Raw genomic sequence first — 17,346 nt, 5'->3', positions numbered from 1 at the left:
TGACCAGAGACATTCTGAAGGAAACAAAAAGTAAATGAATGCTCACCAGAAGCCAATGAACATTCATAATTGATTTAACATGACTTAACTTCTTGTCAGTGGCTTAACTTTATAAAGTTGGTCACTCTCTATAACATTTGACAAATGAAAAGGTTAGGGCAGTATCAAAATCAAGGTGGGAGAGGTGCAATTTTTCAAATTATGAAACCATCCTTCCTCTAGAAAATTCTGGTTATTCCCACCACCTCCCCAGCACAGGAGTTGGTCAGCTCCCTCTGGTATGTTGGTGTAGGTGCACGTCAACCCCAGCCCCCACCCCGTCTTCTCTTTCTCTCTCTCCCTCTCTCTCTCTCTCTCTCTCTCTCTCTCTCTCTCTCTCTCTCTCTCTCACACACACACACACACACACACACACACACACACACACACACACACTTTTTAAAAAAAAAGTATTGGGTAGGGGGTTGAGAGCCCATGAATCGGCTTTTTAGCATGTATGATAAATACACCTTCACTAGATATCCCTTTCCCCTCTCAATAACTAATTGGCCAGCAACAACATTGACGTAACTTCGGATGGAACTCTCCTGGGAGCAACCTGACACTGTTTAAAAAAAAAAAAAGCTTTAGACAATACAGACTTATGTCAGGATCTAAAAAGAATAAGCTTTGTGATGAACCAAAATGGTTTCAAGTCCCGATGGCTTATAGGAGCTGTTTTGCCTCGCTGTTCTGGAGGAAAACAAACAAATACTTTGAACAGCCAAGCTCCTCAAGCTTAAAAAAAAAAAAAATCCCTAGAAGTTGTTGCTTATCGGAATAAAGATGCAAGACAAAAAAGAAGGAAAAAGGCCCTTTAAAATAGTAACTTTGACTACAGTAGTTGTCTAAAAAATAATTGACACAATAAAAGGCTCACTTATTGCTAAGTATCCACCAAGATATTACCCTGTCCTCATTTACTCTGTAGAGTGGGGGAAGAAAAATATTTCCATTAAATTGAACAATTATTGTTAAATTCAGTTAAATCTAATAGTTTTTCAGTGTAGTATCTTTTAAAAATAAAAGGATAGACCATCTTAAACAACGCCTGAGGCATTTGGTTTCTTCCCCCTCCAAATCCAAAACATGGAAACTTTTTCTAATACAAATGATTCTGTTTCTTCAAAAGTAAATAACAAGGGGGGGAAAAAAGAAAAGAAGAACTGTTACAGATTAAGAGAAAGTTAAACATATTAGACCAAGTATAAATATGTGGGCCATCTTGTTTTGATCCTGATTGAAACAACCAACCAACTATAAAACTACATTTATGAGACAATTGGGGAAATGTGAACACTGATTAAATGTTAGTAAAGAATAATCATCTATAACTTTTAGGTGTGTTTTTGTTTTAACTCCATCTTTTAGAGATATACTGATATGTAGTTTTTGATCTATTTTAAAATTATGATGCAAATGCTGACGGGAATCAGGAAGGACAGATGGAAAAATATTGGCTTGATGTTGATAACTGTTAAAGCTGAGTGATGGGTACACAGAAGTTCATTATACTATTCTGTCTATTTTAATACTTGGATAGTTCCAAAATAAAAAGCTAATAAATACTTGGAATATAATTTATTAGTGGCATTTAATATTACAAAATTTTATAGTAAGTTTCTTATCATTAAATATCAAATGAAGTGCGGCCGGTTGGCTCAGTTGGTTGGAGCGCGTGCTCTTAACAACAGGGTTGCCGGTTCGATTCCCACATGGGCCAGTGAGCTGAGCCATCTACAACTAGATTGAAGACAACGACTTGAGCTGAGCTGCCGCTGGGCGACCGGATGGCTCAGTTGGTTAGAGAGCGTGCTCTTGACAACAAGGTTGCCCATTTGATTTCCGCATGGGATGGTGGGCTGCGCCCACTGCAACTAGATTGAAAACGGTGACTGGACTTGGAGTTGAGCTGTGCCCTCCACAACTAGATTGAAGGACAATGACTTGACTTGGAGCTGATGGGTCCTGGAAAAAACACACTGTTACCCAATAAAATTAAAAAAATAATAATAATAATTTAAAAACAATCAAATCAATATGCACAAAAGGGGCATGTATAAGGACATTCATTGAAAGTACAACAGTTTAAAACTGGAAGATGACTTAAATGTCCATCAACAGACAATAGATAAGTAAATATGATAGATTCATATTATGAAAACTATGTAATTGGTTAGGGAATTGGGATAAGCGGGGCCTGAGAAGAGGGGGGATGAATGGAAATCTAAAAACACTAGTTAGGACTATCCCTAGTAGGTCCCTAGCGCCATCCCAGAGCACCCAGGTGGCCCGCTTTGCCCACCCACACAGAAGATAGGAAATTTGTTTCCTGAAGAAATTCAGTAAGAGAAATTCTAGAGTAGGGGATACCGGGCACAGCCAGGTGCCAAAGAAATGAGAGGAATGAAGTAAAATCTACATACCAAACAGTAATACTGACAACCCCCTTTCCCTTCCTGCCCTCTCAGATTCCCATGATAACTACTTATCGACCACCCCACTACCCCCATCGCCAATAAGATTATCTTTCTTTGGAAAAACTATTATGTCTCTGAGAAAAGGACATGGGGTACTGAAATCTGGGTTCCCAACAGGCAATAAACTGCATCCAGACACACAAAGCTTCTAGCCCTCCTTTTTCAGTTCCTCACTCTTAAAGCATGAAGGGATAATTAAGGGTCATCAAGTACTTGAAGCTCCAACCTGAAAGAGAGAGACTCAAACTATATTTAAAAAAAAAAAAAAAAGACTCTGAGGAAATACACAAAGCAGCGAACAAATGAAAACTATAATTTATATACTCAAGAGACCGAAGGAAAGTCATTGCATCCATGAAACCAGAACAGTATGCTATTTTTAAAAAGAGGAGGGATGGGGGAAGAGTAAGAACAAGAAAGAACTCTTGGAAAATTATAAAAATATGAAAACTGAAGAATCTAGCACTTAATCCTGTCTTTCTTATAAAAACTATACCTTGAGGTAACCAAATAGTTGATGAGGGGAAAGTTTTCCTTTATAAGAAAATTTAGTTAATAAATACTGAAAGATTAATTGAGTTAGAATGGACCATTTCCCAATCCTTAATGAAATAATAGGGACTATCCAGTCACCATTCAGAGTTTCCCGGTTGTTTCATAAATGCTTTTAAAGACAGGATCCAAACAAAGTCCATGTGTTGCATTTGGATGATACATCTCTTAGGTCTCATTTAAATGAGATTTCCCAGTCCTTTTCACTCAATGATCTTATTATCAGCCATTGGTGATCATAATACTTAAAACCATTATAAAGTATAATTTAGATCTAGTCAGACATAGGTTGTTGCCAGTTATGAGTATATGAAACCGAACAGGCAATTCACAGAAAAGGAAAGTAGAATCATCAAGAAAATATGCTCAACCATACCAGTGATCTGAGAAAAGGAAATTAAAACAAGAGGTGGTTTCACACACATCAGATTGGCAATAAAAAACAAAGTCTGATAGTGTCAAGTGTTGGCAAAGATACAGGGAAATAACTCATACACTACTGGTATATACATATGCCTTTTAAAGGATTAATTGTATACTACTCAAACTTAACCTGAGTTATAAAATTAGACTTCCACCTTGTCAAAAGTTAAATATTTCCAGATATTACAAAACAAAAAAACAAAAAACCACCTGTACCTAAAAATATATCTGAACAGCACTGGCTTATCTGACTAGTTATAGAAAAGGCATTTGCCAAAATTCAATATACTTCATAATAAAAACACTCTACAACTAGGTGATCTGAAAAAAGGAAATTAAAACAAGAGGTGGTTTCTCTTGTTCCCTTTAGAAGGGAACTCCCTCAACCTGATGAAGTGCTCTTCAAAAACCCCACAACTAACATCATACTTAATGGTTAAAGACTGAATACTTTCCCCCTAAAATCAGGTACAAGACAAAAATTTCACTCTTGCTAGTTCTATTCAGTATTCTACTAGAGGTTCTAGTTAAGGCAATGAGGCAAGAAAAATAAAAGACATCCAAGATTGGAAAGAAAGAAGTAAAACTACCTTCATTTGCTGACCTCATGATATTGTCTATTAAAAAATCTTAAGGAACGCACACACACACACACACACACACACAACCTATTAGAAATAATGAGTTCAGCAAAGTTGCAGGCTACAAGATCAATATACAAAATCAAGTCTATTGCTAAACAACTTGTAATGAACAATCAAAAATGAAATTAAGGGGCAGACAGGTGGCTCAGTTGGTTAGAGCGTGAACTTTAGGCAATGGGGCTGCTGGTTCGATTCCCACATGGGCCAGCGAGCTGCGCCCTTCACAACTAGAATGAAGTCAATGAGCTGCCGCTCAGCTCCCAGGCGGCCAGAAGGCTCAGGTTGATGGAGCACGGGCTCTCAACCACAAGGTTGCTGGTTCGACTCCTCGACTCCCACAAGGGATGGTGGGCTGTGCCCCCTGCAACTAACAACGGCAACTGGACCTGGAGCTGAGCTGCGCCCTCCACAACTAAGACTGAAAGGACAACACCTTGACTTGGAAAAGTCCCAGAAGCACACACTGTTCCCCTTCCCCAATAAAAAATCTTAAAAAAAAAAATGAAATTAAGAAAACAATTCAATTTACAATAGCATCAAAAAGAACAAAAGTTAGAAATGAAACTTGTACTGACAACCACGAAACATTGTTGAAAGAAATTAAAGATCTAAATAAATGGAAAGACAACCCATGTTCATGGATAGAGACTTAATATCATTAAAATGGTAATACTCCCTAAACTGACCTACAAATTCAACAAAATCCTTGTGAAAATCCCAGCTAGCTTCTTTGCAAAAACTGACAAGCCAATCCTAACATTCATGTAGAAATTTGAGGAACCCAGAATAACCAAAACAATCTTGAAATGAAGAAATAATCTGGAGGATATACTTCTCAAAACTTATTACAAAACAACAGTAATCACAATAGAGTGGTACTGGTATAGGAGAGACATATAGATAAATGGAATGGAATTGAGACTCCAGAAATAAATCCTCACATTTATTTTCAACAAAGATGCAAAGACAATTCCATGGGGAAAGAATAGTCTCATCAACGAATGCTGGCACAACTAGATTATCCATATGCAAAGGATTTAATTTGGACTCCATACATAAAAAATAATAACTCAGAATGGATCAAACACAAATATAAGAGCTAAAAGTATAACTCTTAGAAGGAAACAGCTGTTTTTGTGACCTCAAACTAGGCAATGGTTTCTTATACATTCTCCAAGAGCATAGGCAATCAAAGAAAAAGATAAACTGGACTTCATCAGCATTAAAAACCTTTATGATTCAAAGGACCTCATCAAGAGGTTGTAAAAAGACGACTTACAGAATGAGAGAAAATATTAGGAAATCATATATCTGATAAGAGATTTATATATACTACATAAAATGGAATATTATTCAGCCTTAAAAAGGAATGAAATTATGGTACATGCTATAAAATGGATGAGCCCTGAAAACATGCTAAGTGAGACAAGTCAGACACAACAGGGCATATATTATATGATCCCACTTACATGAGGTACCTAGAATAGTCCAATTCATAGGGACAGAAAATAGAAAGGTGGTTTCCAGGGGCTAGGAGAAGGGGAAAATTGGACTTATTGTTTCATGGGTATGGAGTTTCAGTTTGTGATGATAAAAAGATTCTGGGGGGTCGGCTGGTTGGCTCAGTTGGTTAAAGCGCAGTGCTCTTAACAACAAGGTTGCTGGTTCGATCCCTATATGGACCACTGCGAGCTGCGCCCTCCACAACTACAACGAAACACCTACTTGACTTGGAGCTGATGGGTCCTGGAAAAACACAGTTAAATAAATAAAAACTGAAGAAAAAAAAGGTTCTGAGGATGGAGGGTGGTGATGGGTGCACAACAATGTATATATTTAATATCATTGAACTGTACACTTAAAAATTGTTAAAATGGTAAGTTTTATGTTATGTATATTTTACCACAATAAAAAATATTTAAGGAAAAAATATGGTGGCAACTATATAAACTATATAAAGTCTCAACTATATAAAGTCAACTTGAGAAAAAACCTCAAGTTGGTCTATTTTTTTTTAATGCAGTCTGTTGGGGGAATGAAAATTTTCAAAGTCAACAATATTTAATACTATCAGTTGACTAATATTACTAACAATCATAACCATACTGTTCATACTTTCATAACCATACTTTTAAGAAAAAACTGAAGCACCAAAACACTTTTATCATCTGTTTTAATGAAAAATATTTCTAAAATTTCATATATATATCTCCCTCCTCAAAATGGAATATATTAGAAAAAATGTAGCCTTTTGTTGGTAAGAATCATCATTCTGAATTACTGTGAATCACGATTATAAACCATACTGCATTATAGTGTGAGACCCCTTCAAGATAAAAATCTTAATTTGACAACACCATCCTTTACTTTCGGACCTGTGATTAGCTAGTCAATCTCAATTCTTGCCATTCCCCTGTGTGGCAGAAGTGCTAGTATATTTTATTTAAAAAAAAATATAGAAAACTAATATAATATTTAGTACTTAAATATATCAAAAAAATAAATATCATGTTTCTGTAGTTTTCTGAATAGGTCATATACTTTCAAACCTCGCATACTTTGGCTCTGTGACACATAACCCACCCTGTCTCTGTGAAGCCATCTCTCAGTTGAATTAGGCTTTTAGCACCTTGTACATACTGTGTTTCCCCGAAAATAAGACCTAGCCGGACAATCAGCTCTAATGCATCTTTTGGAGCAAAAATTAATATAAGACCGGTATTATATTATATTATTATATTATAAAGACATGGTCTTATTTTACTATAATACAGGGTCTTATATTAAATTTTGCTCCAAAAGACACATTAGAACTGATTGTCTGGCTAAGTCTTATTTTCGGGGAAACGGTAGAGTACTTGTTTAAAATGCTCACCTAAGGCTGCCCTAGTCATTTACATTAGATTATGAGCTCCTTAAGGGTAGGACCCTGGACTATTCATTCTTGAACCCCCACTCTGGGCAGTGTTTAATTAACATCTGTCTTATAAGTGATATGAGATGGGTAAATAGGTAGGTAGACATCAGACATACAGGTAACATTTAGTACATATTAACCAAATGCCTGGAACTTCGAAAAACTCATTTTTCTTGTATAATCCTCACAAATTCCTGTGAGGTTGTTATTATTATCGCTATTTACAGATTAAGAAATTGAGGCCTGGTATTAAGAAACCTGCCCATAATTATACAGCTAGGAGGTAATAGAGCCAGGATTTGAACTAAGGCAATCTGACCCTATTGCCCTTGCCTATGGCCACTGCAGGATATTGGTTTTTGTAATTTTCAGTATCCTGCTTCTGAGACACCTGCCATTTGTTATGTATAAGTACTTATTGCTAATAGATACCCTTTTAATTTTGCTGTTTATAACCTGCTGAGAGCTAAGAAACTATTTTATTCAAAATAAGGGTAAAGAAGTACTTTGCCTTTAAATGCTTTTTCAGTAAGCCAAGATCAGGAACTTTACTGCACAGTTTGAGATATTCATTTTAGCTATTTAGAAATCTTTGTTCACTTCCTGGCCCTCAGGTAGGTTAGAGAGGATTAAAACTGAGTAAATTAATTCCTATCTCAGCATAAAAGTATTCTTTAAAGAGTTAAAATTAAACAGAGCCACAAATGAGCGGGTAATTTCTGTCAAATATTTCCCAAATCACATCAAACAAGTCCAAGTAGACTATTTTCATAGTAGACAAACAACACTCTTTTTAAAAAGTTACCCTTCTGGTTTTACAAAAGCCTGTTTGATTCCACACTTCTGTGCAACCTGTTTAACTTTTTAAAAGGTATTTGTTTTTGAATAGGTAGCAGTAACAAAAAAAATGAGGTTAGAATAACAGGTAACAAAGAAAATTCAAATTGAGGATTTGATAATTAAAATAATTATTTATACCATAATAGCCTAAGCAGAGGCTTTTAACCAATATATCTTTCAATGTCCAAAAAATAAATGTTTACTATTCTTCAGAATGAGTGTTTCTTCAAATGCTGTTTTAAGTAACCATTCTATTTGTTACTGTAGGGTATTACTGCTGTATCCAATTAGAAATGTCTATCAGAAGATTCTAAGCAAATAGTTAAAATTAGGTCTGTGTTCCTAATGCCGAGGTCGCTGGTTCGATTCCCACCTGGGCCAGTGAGCTGCGCCCTCTACAGCTAAGATTGTGAACAACAGCTCTCCCTGGAGCTGGGCTGCTGTGGGCTGCCGTGTGCTGCCAGGAGCGGCCGGCGGCCACTGGCCAACATGAGCGGTGAGCCCACCGACTTCCTCAGCTGGGGGGAGCCCAAAGCTCATAATACCAGCATGGGCCAGGAAGCTGTGTCCTATACAACTAGACAGAAACAACGGCTTGAACTGGAGTGGTGGGGAGGCAGAAGAAGGGGGAAAAAAACTTAACTTGGAGTATAAGATATTAGAAAATCTTCTCAAATGTAATATTGTGTTTGAGGTAGAATGCACTCATTTTTTGAGATAAGTACTTTAGGTACTGATGGATGAAGTGTCATTACATCTCCAATTTACTTTGAAATAGTTTAGTAATTTAAAAATATGTATATTTAAGGTCTGACAATTAAGTTCGCAAACTTATTGCAATAATGTTGCTAACCTTTTTTTGATATCAGAGGGATTATTCATTATGAATTTGTACCAATTGGACAAACAGTTAACCAAGTTTACCATTTGAAAGTGCTGAAAAGGATGCATGAAAAAGTTAGACGACCTGAACTTTTCGCCAACAATTCATGCTCTTGCATCACGACAATGCACTAGCTCACACGGCACTGTCTGTGAGGGAGTTTTTAGCTAGGAAACAAATAACTCTATTGGAACACCTCCCTACTCACCTGACTGACCCCCAATGACTTCTTTCTTTACCTGAAAAATAAAGGAAATATTGAAAGGAAGTCATTTTGATGACATTCAGGACATCAAGGGCAATACGACGACAGCTCTGATGGCCATTCCAGAAAAAGAGTTCCAAACTTGCTTTGAAGGGTGGACTAGTTGCTGACCTCAGTGCATAGCCTCCCAAGGGGAGTACTTCGAAGGTGACCGTAGTGATATGCAGCAGTGAGGTATGTAGCACTTTTTCTAGGATGACTTCGCGAACTTCAACTGTCTGACCTCATGTTGTGCGTAGCTTGTATGTATATTTATATACACACATACATGTATACATTCACATACACGTACATAGGTAGATAAATAAAACTACTACTAAATGTAGGTAATGGATGTACAGATGATCAGTGTACTTTTAATTTTTCTGTATGTTTGAAAATTTTCCTAATAAAATGCTGGGGGGGGGGGGGAATTTTCAAAATATCAGCTTTCTGAATAGAGACTTTATATATATTATTGAACTAGGTTTATGTTGATATTTTTAAACTCAACCTATTAATTTATTCACGTAACAGCCATATTCATTATGAGTGCTGAGCACAGCAAAAAAGGTGTTTTTAAAATAACTCAGGCATTAGTCAATGGAACAAAAGAACACATATTTGGCTAGATTCTAATACTACTTTTCCTGGGAATCAGTGGCTTCAGATGATTTAAGTATGTAGTGTGTAGTTAAAGGAAAGCTAAGAAGTCAAGAAATGGGCGGACGGGTGGCTCAGTTGGTTAGAGCGTGAGCTCTGGGCAATGGGGCTGCCGGTTTGACTCCCACACGGGCCAGCAAGCTGCGCCCTCCGCAACTAGAATGAAGTCAATGAACTGCCGCTCAGCTTCCGGGTCGCCAGATGGCTCAGCTGGTTGGAGTGTGGGCTCTCAACCACAAGGTTGCTGGTTCGATTCCTCCACTCCTGCAAGGGATGGTGGGCTGCGCCCCCTGCAACTAACAACAGCGATTGGACCTGGAGCTGAGCTGCGCCCTCCACAACTAAGACTGAAAGAACAACAACTTGACTTGGGAAAGTCCCAGAAGTACACACTGTTCCCCAATAAAGTCCTGTTCCCCTTCCCCAATAAAATTAAAAAAAAGAAGTCCAAGAAACAGAAATCAAACTTAGGCAAGAAGCGGATCAGTGACCTGTGTGTGGCACATGCCACAGCAATCCAGTGAGTTGTCCTGATTCTACTACTCTATCCTCTCATTAAAGGTACCTGATCCAATTTAGGTACTTGTCCTTATCCTATCCATTTTGCTATTCTGTTTTGTGAGATTAAGTAAAAATGTGAACGTCACTAAAGCAAGGATATATAATTGTCTCATTTAGATACCTATATTCAGAAATCTCTGGGGAAAAAAAAGAAATCTCTGAAGGAAAAGAAAGGGTAAGAGCTGTCTTAAGAGCTAACAATGGTTAATCGGTTACCATTTCGAAAAGCAACGACCCCACAGCCGCCCATGGACCAGCAACTTACTCTCCTGTACTGACAGATCACCTGTGCATATAACTAAACTACCCTTCTTCCTCTGCTGCTCCACTTTAGTGAAATAAAACCTACATAACAGCAATAAAACCTAGTGTTCACCTCCTAGGACACCAGAGCTGATAGAATTAAGGCTAAAAATCGGAAGAAACTTCACAATTACTAATGTAAGTAACTGTAAAAGGCAAGAATACACAATGTTGAAGTAAAAGTAGAATTTTGGCTTTTTAACTTCCGAAGTCCTCAATAATCAACATCAACAAATTAAAACTATAAAGTATGCAAAATCACTCTTCACTCCTGACACGATTAAAAAGTCACAAGACAGAAACTTCCATTTTCATTTATTTATTTATTTAAATTTTTATTGGGGAATATTAGGGAACAGTGTGTTTTTCCAGGACCCATCAGATCCAAGTCAAGTCGTTGGTTTCCATCTGGTCATGGAGGACACAGCTCACTGGCCCATGTGGGAATAGATCCGGTGACCCTGGTGTTATGCGTGCTGCACTCTAACCACTAAGCCAACAGGCCGCCCCTCCCTTTTTATTTATTAAAGAGATGACCTTAACTATCATTGTAAATTATTTTGCAAACAAATCAAAGTAACTTCAACAGTTTTAATTAAAATATTTTTATGAATGAATGAGAACTATCGTGTTTCCCCGAAAATAAGACCTAGCCGGCCAATCAGCTCTAATGCGTCTTTTGGAGCAAAAATTGATGTTTGGAGCAAAGAATGATGATAAGAAACAAGGTCCACAATCACCTGGAACTAAATGCCTAAAAAAAGGTTCTTTAACTCATTTGCCTACTTATCAGAGAAATTCTCTTTTCTTTTTAATTATTCAAAGGAAAGCACATCTATTTTTAAAGAATGAAAACCTGCACAAACAAAAAATATGAAAAACACTAACATATTCTTCCCACGAAGAACCTCTTTCTCCAGATCATTTTCTATCTAGATTTTTGTTTTTAAAAATCACTGATTTACCAAAAAATTGTTCATAGATTCGCAGAGCTTACTCTGCATAGAGTAGACAGGCATGGTCTAGATGAAGAAGTTAAACTGAAGCTAAGCCTACGTGAGGAGTTAGCCATGGTGAACCTCTGAAGGAAAATCATTCTAGGCCAAGGGAACAGCACAGGCGAAAGCATCAGACAGAACATGGTTAAGGAATGAAAAGACAGACTGGGGCAGGGAGCCCAAAGGGGAAAGTAGTGAGCAATATGATAATAGGGTTCCTGAATTTTTGAAACGGATCACAAAAATCAGCCTTCCTTTAGGTTGTTTTTGAAGACTTACAAAAAGAGGTTAATGCCACACAAAAAATTCAAATAAAAGCAAAGAAAACGAGAGAAGTTATTCAAATTCAGTAATATCGTTATAATAAAGATTAAACATCTGGTTCCTTGCTGAGAATTCCTGCAAGCAAGAGATAGCACTTCACACCTCTTAAAACATTCTCACCATTTACATATCCTCCTAAATTTCCACAAAGGTGTTTAGAATTTACTTTACAGTTTCTAGTGATGGACAATTTCCATGCTTTTAAATACTTTTGCTGTAAATACCCTGAGGCACTTTTGCTATAATAGCAGACTCTTAGTCTCCATATTAAAGGCCACAAACAAAACACTCACAGAAAATTAAACACAGAATTCCCTTCCGCATATTGACTTAAAAGAGACTGAATTTCTGGGTAGAGGGTAATACTTGATTTATGATCTTACATGAAGACTGATAACAAGGTGGTTTTATGTTTGTGGTCTGGGAGTTGGCACATCTAGCATTACATCAGTGTTCTCTATTCTCAGGTCATGGCCCTTTGCCCGAAGGTTTCATTATAGAGAATTTATAGATGTGTTTGAAAAAGTATAAATTACAAGAAAGTCACTGGATAACCTATTTTTAAAGTCATTTGCTTAAGAAATTAATATGCAATCCAGAGTCTAGCAGTTAGTTTTATTTTCTGATTCTGCAATCTGTGGCAGATGGTTTTCTTGGCACATGTGACCCTGGCATTTTGCCCTGGTTTTTGCATGGACTGACAGTTTAAGACTGGAGGGAGTATTTCTTTTATCCGAAGTTATAGGTCATGCTGGGCGTGCTCCTCACCTGTGTATATGTGATTAATTTCCCAGTCCGATCCAAGTACATCCACACATTAGCAAGGGCCTGTCTGAGCAGGAAGACCTGGTATGTATGCCACCTCAGAAGGAGTACATGACCTCTGTTCTATAAACAGTGCTAATAAACTAGTGGAAATTGTGACCCCCATCCTTGGATTTTTTTTCCAACCGCTCCTTCCCTATATGCTTGGAAATGCTCTTGAAATAAAGTCAATTTTGTTTGACAACATTTCTTTGAGACAAATGGATCACAGAATCAGAACTAAAAATCATAACTACAGTCAAGCTTAAAAAAGAAAAACGATTTGACCTGTCACAAAGGTATATGTGATGAAACAGAAAGTTTACATAGTGGTACTACTTAGTGTTAGGAAACAAGCTGGTAAACAAATCTCACATCCTAAAACCTTTGCAAGTATTTTTGAAACATACCACGTCATTCCTTCAATGAGTTAGCTTCCTTCAATCATCCTGTAATTTAGTCAGGTATACTAGATGCTCAGGAAACAAAGATGAATAGGATACTTCCCCTGCATTAGATAGTTCCATCGGAATAATGCCAACACAGCCTGAAAGCGAAAATCCTTGAAAGTCTCAAAAAGTCGAAGACCTATCTCTTGAACACCACCAGAGCTCCAAAAGGTTCACAGACCTCGGTGCGGGTACTGAGGTCACTGCTGAGGTGCTAGCCCGCCAAGCGCACCTGGAAATTACAGTCGTAAAAGGGCTGCCAACAAGTCACCTACACCTCCTCGACCCCGCCCCCGCCAGTCCTCCTGATAAACAAACAGGATATTTAAAGGGAACTGTCCAAGGTTACCTACCACCTGATATGGAGGAATGCTTTGCTGTGGGATACCAATAAAATAAAATTGTATACTCCATACTTACAGAGTATTGCTATACAACATCTCAGGGTTGACAAAGAGTCAACCGAGGCACATGAAACGTAACATAAAACCTCTTTCTCAACAGGGTTAAAACGTCAAGAAAAAACATGATCGAAAGAGGGAGAGCTCTAACTTCCCATAGCAGTAACCCCCGGGAAAGGTTTTGGAGTCAGCGGAAGTTACGAAGCCAGGACAGAAGTATTTAAATGCACCCCCGTCCCCAGGGTAAAAGTTTGAACCGCCATCTGAGTATCTTATGGTGGTCGGAAACTTCCCTAAACTACAAAAGGCAACCATACACTCTGAAATCTCTGCCCCCAGCCCACCCTAGGTGCCCCAATGCCAGGCTGTGGTTTCCTCCCGGGCCTTGCCTCCCCAGCTCCCTCCCTTCTCCTGGACACCCACTAGCCTGCCTCGGCTTTCCACGCCGGCCGGGGGTTTCGGGAACCTTGCGGCCGCCGAGGCGGGTCCGCGAGCCTCCGCTTCAGGCAGGCCCGCCCCCATCAGGCCGGACGCGGGCGCGCCTCCCCTCCCCGGCCGGGCGGCGACCCCGGCCGCCCCGGCACTCGGCGCGGACCCTCCCCGCAGCCAGCCGGCCCTCACCTCCTCGGCGTGCTTGCGCAGCGCCTTCTCCCGCTCGTACTGGGTGATGAGCTGCTCGTTGTCGTCCCGCAGCAGCTCCAGCTCCACCTGGTGCTCCTGGTCCTGCGCGAACACCGAGTCCAGGTTCTCCAGCACGGCCACCACCAGTGGCATCAGCTCCTTGACCACCTCCTCGTCGTAGCGCCCGATCAGCCGCTCGAACTCGCGGTAGATGGAGCCGGCCAGGCCGGACACCCGCTCCGACATCACGGCCCCGGAGCCTCCGGGCTCCTCCTGGTACACTACACCGTCCTCCAGCTCCATGGTGGCGGGCAAGCGGGCGGCCCGGGGCGTCGCCGGCTGAAGGGGCGGCACGGGCCCGCACGGGACGGGCCCGGCTGGGGCTGGGGCTGGAGCTGGGGCTGGGCCCTGCGGGGTGGGGGCCCGGGGCCTGAGGAGGGGAGGGGTGGGGTGAGCGCACTCAACCCAACGGCCGCTGCACCAACTGCCTGGGCGGCCCGGCCGTGCGCGGCACACGTCACCCGCGGGGCGGGACCGGCGCCGCGTCTGCCCGATGGGCGGGGCCCCGCGGGAGGCCAGGCGCGGCCGGGGGCGGGACCAACGCGTCATCATGCGCCGGCGGAGGCGGGGCCAGGCGTCAACAGTCGGCGCCGCGCGCGCCGTGCGTTCGCCAGTGAGAAAGACTGCGAGAGTAGGGTAGTGGGGACTGTGCGCTCTAGACGTGATTTGCAGGGCGGGGCCCAAAGGAAAGGGAGGGCTTCTGGAATCGTGCGTAGCTGTCCAGAATTAACATAACTAACATTTCTATTGTTTTACAGCTCACAAAGGGCTTTCTCATTTGTTCCTCAATACGGGCGCGATGAGGTAGACGTTTGACCTCTATTTCACAGACTAGGAAAGTAGGCCCAGAAAAGTTGTGGTTCACTCAAGGTCACGCAGCTAGAACGCGAAGGAGGCTGATCCGAGACTCAAACTAGTTCTGACTGAGAATTAGGCAGGCTCGGAGAAAAGCAACCTTAACCAGGTCAAGGTCTGTCTTAAGTGATAAGGAGGTCTCCAATAGGATAGACCTATTTGGGGATCATGAGTAAGGATAGGTTGAAACAGAGGAAGTGCAAAGCATTCTGGAAAGGATAAAATTGTGATGCCACATCTTGGTACTTTCCCAAACACTGAATTTCTCTGCTTCTCCCGTCCAACTTGGGAGAGGCATTTCCTGGCTCCAGCCAACCCCCTTTCCTCTTGTCTCGAAGTGGGGGCGGAGCGGGGAAGTGGGGGTTGGGGAACAGAGAAGGAAAGGGGTAGGATCACTGGGGTAAGTCCCATGATAAGTGAGGTCTCCACCGCCCGGGAGAGCATCACGTGTGGGGAATGACACACCCAAGCCTGCGGCGGGCTGAGTCTAGAATCGCTTCCCGGTGTACTCGTCTAGCTTCTGCAAAAGGATCGGAAGACACTCCCCAAAGCCCCTGCACTCCGCCCGCAGGTGACTCAGGAGTACTGCGGTCCAACTCTAATAAGAAGGGGACCCGGCGGGGGGCGGGGGAGGAGAGGCAGGCCTTGCATAAACAAGGGTGTAGTGGGAAATCGGCCACCTCCCAGGATTATAAATATCCTCAACTTGGTATTTACAAGTGCGAGTTCTTCCTACCGAGCACGAACTAGTCCTCCAAAGTCTCCCAATCTGGACCTACCTGGAGACCCACAAAAACAGTACGAAGGTTGAGCGAGGGCCAACCTATAAATTCAGAAGGACAAAAATGAAAATACTAAGCCTTATGAAGTCAGACGGGACTGAATTTGCGTCCTGTATTGTCCTTTCTCACTCTCACCCCACAACTCCACACCCACCCCTTAAATTGTTTGTGTATATCCCCGGCTTTTAGGAATGTCGGTCCGCTGGTTGGGTGTGAGCCCCAAATGCCCTTTCTCTTCTAAATCTCACAGTTGAAACCAGAAGAAGAGGCGTGCTTTGCATCTTTCTTTTCTTTTTTATCTCTTCCTGAGGGCTGTCACTTAGGCAATCTACCTATATATGTGCCTGTATTTTCCTGGGAGTCAGAGCAACAGGGAAACTCAGGGCAAGGTTTTACTTCGTCTTTCCCCAATATTATTATACACATAAATTTTTTTTTTTTAAGGAGGACGCAGGTCACCTTGGCCCATGCGGGGATCAAATCAGCAACCTGGGTGCTACCAGCACCATGCTCTAACCAACTGAGCTAACAGCACCCCTCACCCCCATCAGAAAATTTTTAAGAAAAAAAGTCTTGATTTTCAGGTATGAAATAATAAAGTCTTCATAATAAGTATGCTTCTTTACGTATAAATTCAACATAGAGATATATATTTATGTCTAGATTTTAAGCTCCTGCTAGCTATCAGAAATCAAATTTGTTTAAAATAAAATTCAGCCAAATATCCATCAACTGTTGAATAGAGAAATATGGTGTATGCATATAATGGAATATTTATTTTTCAGCAATAAAAAGAAATACATGCTACAACACGGATGAACTGTGAAAATATTATGTTTTGTAAAAGAAACGAGTCACAAAGGGCCACCACATATGAAAGATTATCGTGTTTCCCCGAAAATAAGACCCAGCCAGACAATCATCTCTAATGCGTCTTTTGGAGCAAAATTAATATAAGACCCAGTCTTGTTTTACTATAAGACCAGGTCATATATTATGTAAAACTGGGTCTTATATTAATTTTTGCTCCAAAAGACGCATTAGAGATGATTGTTCAGCTAGGTCTTATTTTCAGGGAAACACAGTAGTTGTTCTAGGAGTAGGTGGGAGAAAGAGGGAAAATAGGAGTGACCGCTAATGGGTTTAGGGTTTCTTTTTGGGGGTAATAAGAATGTTCTAAAATTGATTGTGGTGTTGGATACACAACTCTGAATATACTAAAAGCTATTGACTTGTACACTTTAGGTGAATTGTATGATATGTGACATATCTCAATGAAGCTGTTAAAATTAAGTCAAACTTATGGCTATAATGAGTTTATAGTAAACCAAATGGAAGTACATAACTCAGTGTGATAGAGTGGAAGGAAAATGGTTTTTAAATTGGGGATCTTATATTCCAATATGGACTGGTCATTTTGAACTTAGGCCAGAAACTATAATGCAAGTAGTTATTGAGTACTGTACCTACTAGGTGCCAGTGACTGTAATAATGGGCTGTGAG

General features: G+C 40.5%; 1 protein-coding gene across 12 annotated transcripts in view; it reads right to left on the bottom strand.

Annotated features, from left to right (window-relative positions):
* SPAG9 (sperm associated antigen 9) overlaps nt 1–14,627 on the bottom strand; it is a 108,944-nt gene extending 94,317 nt beyond the window's left edge. For 4 of the 12 annotated variants that reach the window (XM_033089469.1, XM_033089470.1, XM_033089473.1 and 1 more), the window contains exon 1: nt 14,147–14,627. In XM_033089469.1, coding sequence (XP_032945360.1) covers nt 14,147–14,449 — 303 coding nt within the window. In that variant the 5' untranslated portion in view covers nt 14,450–14,627. The remainder of the gene's footprint in view (nt 1–14,146) is intronic. The other 8 variants (XM_033089464.1, XM_033089471.1, XM_033089468.1 and 5 more) reach the window with 4 other exon arrangements.
* Nucleotides 14,628–17,346: the final 2,719 nt, after the last annotated feature.

The sequence above is a fragment of the Rhinolophus ferrumequinum genome, chromosome 21 (assembly GCF_004115265.2).
Source record: "Rhinolophus ferrumequinum isolate MPI-CBG mRhiFer1 chromosome 21, mRhiFer1_v1.p, whole genome shotgun sequence".
Classification (NCBI taxonomy): Eukaryota; Metazoa; Chordata; class Mammalia; order Chiroptera; family Rhinolophidae; genus Rhinolophus; species Rhinolophus ferrumequinum.
This window is presented reverse-complemented; position numbering and strand designations above follow the sequence as displayed.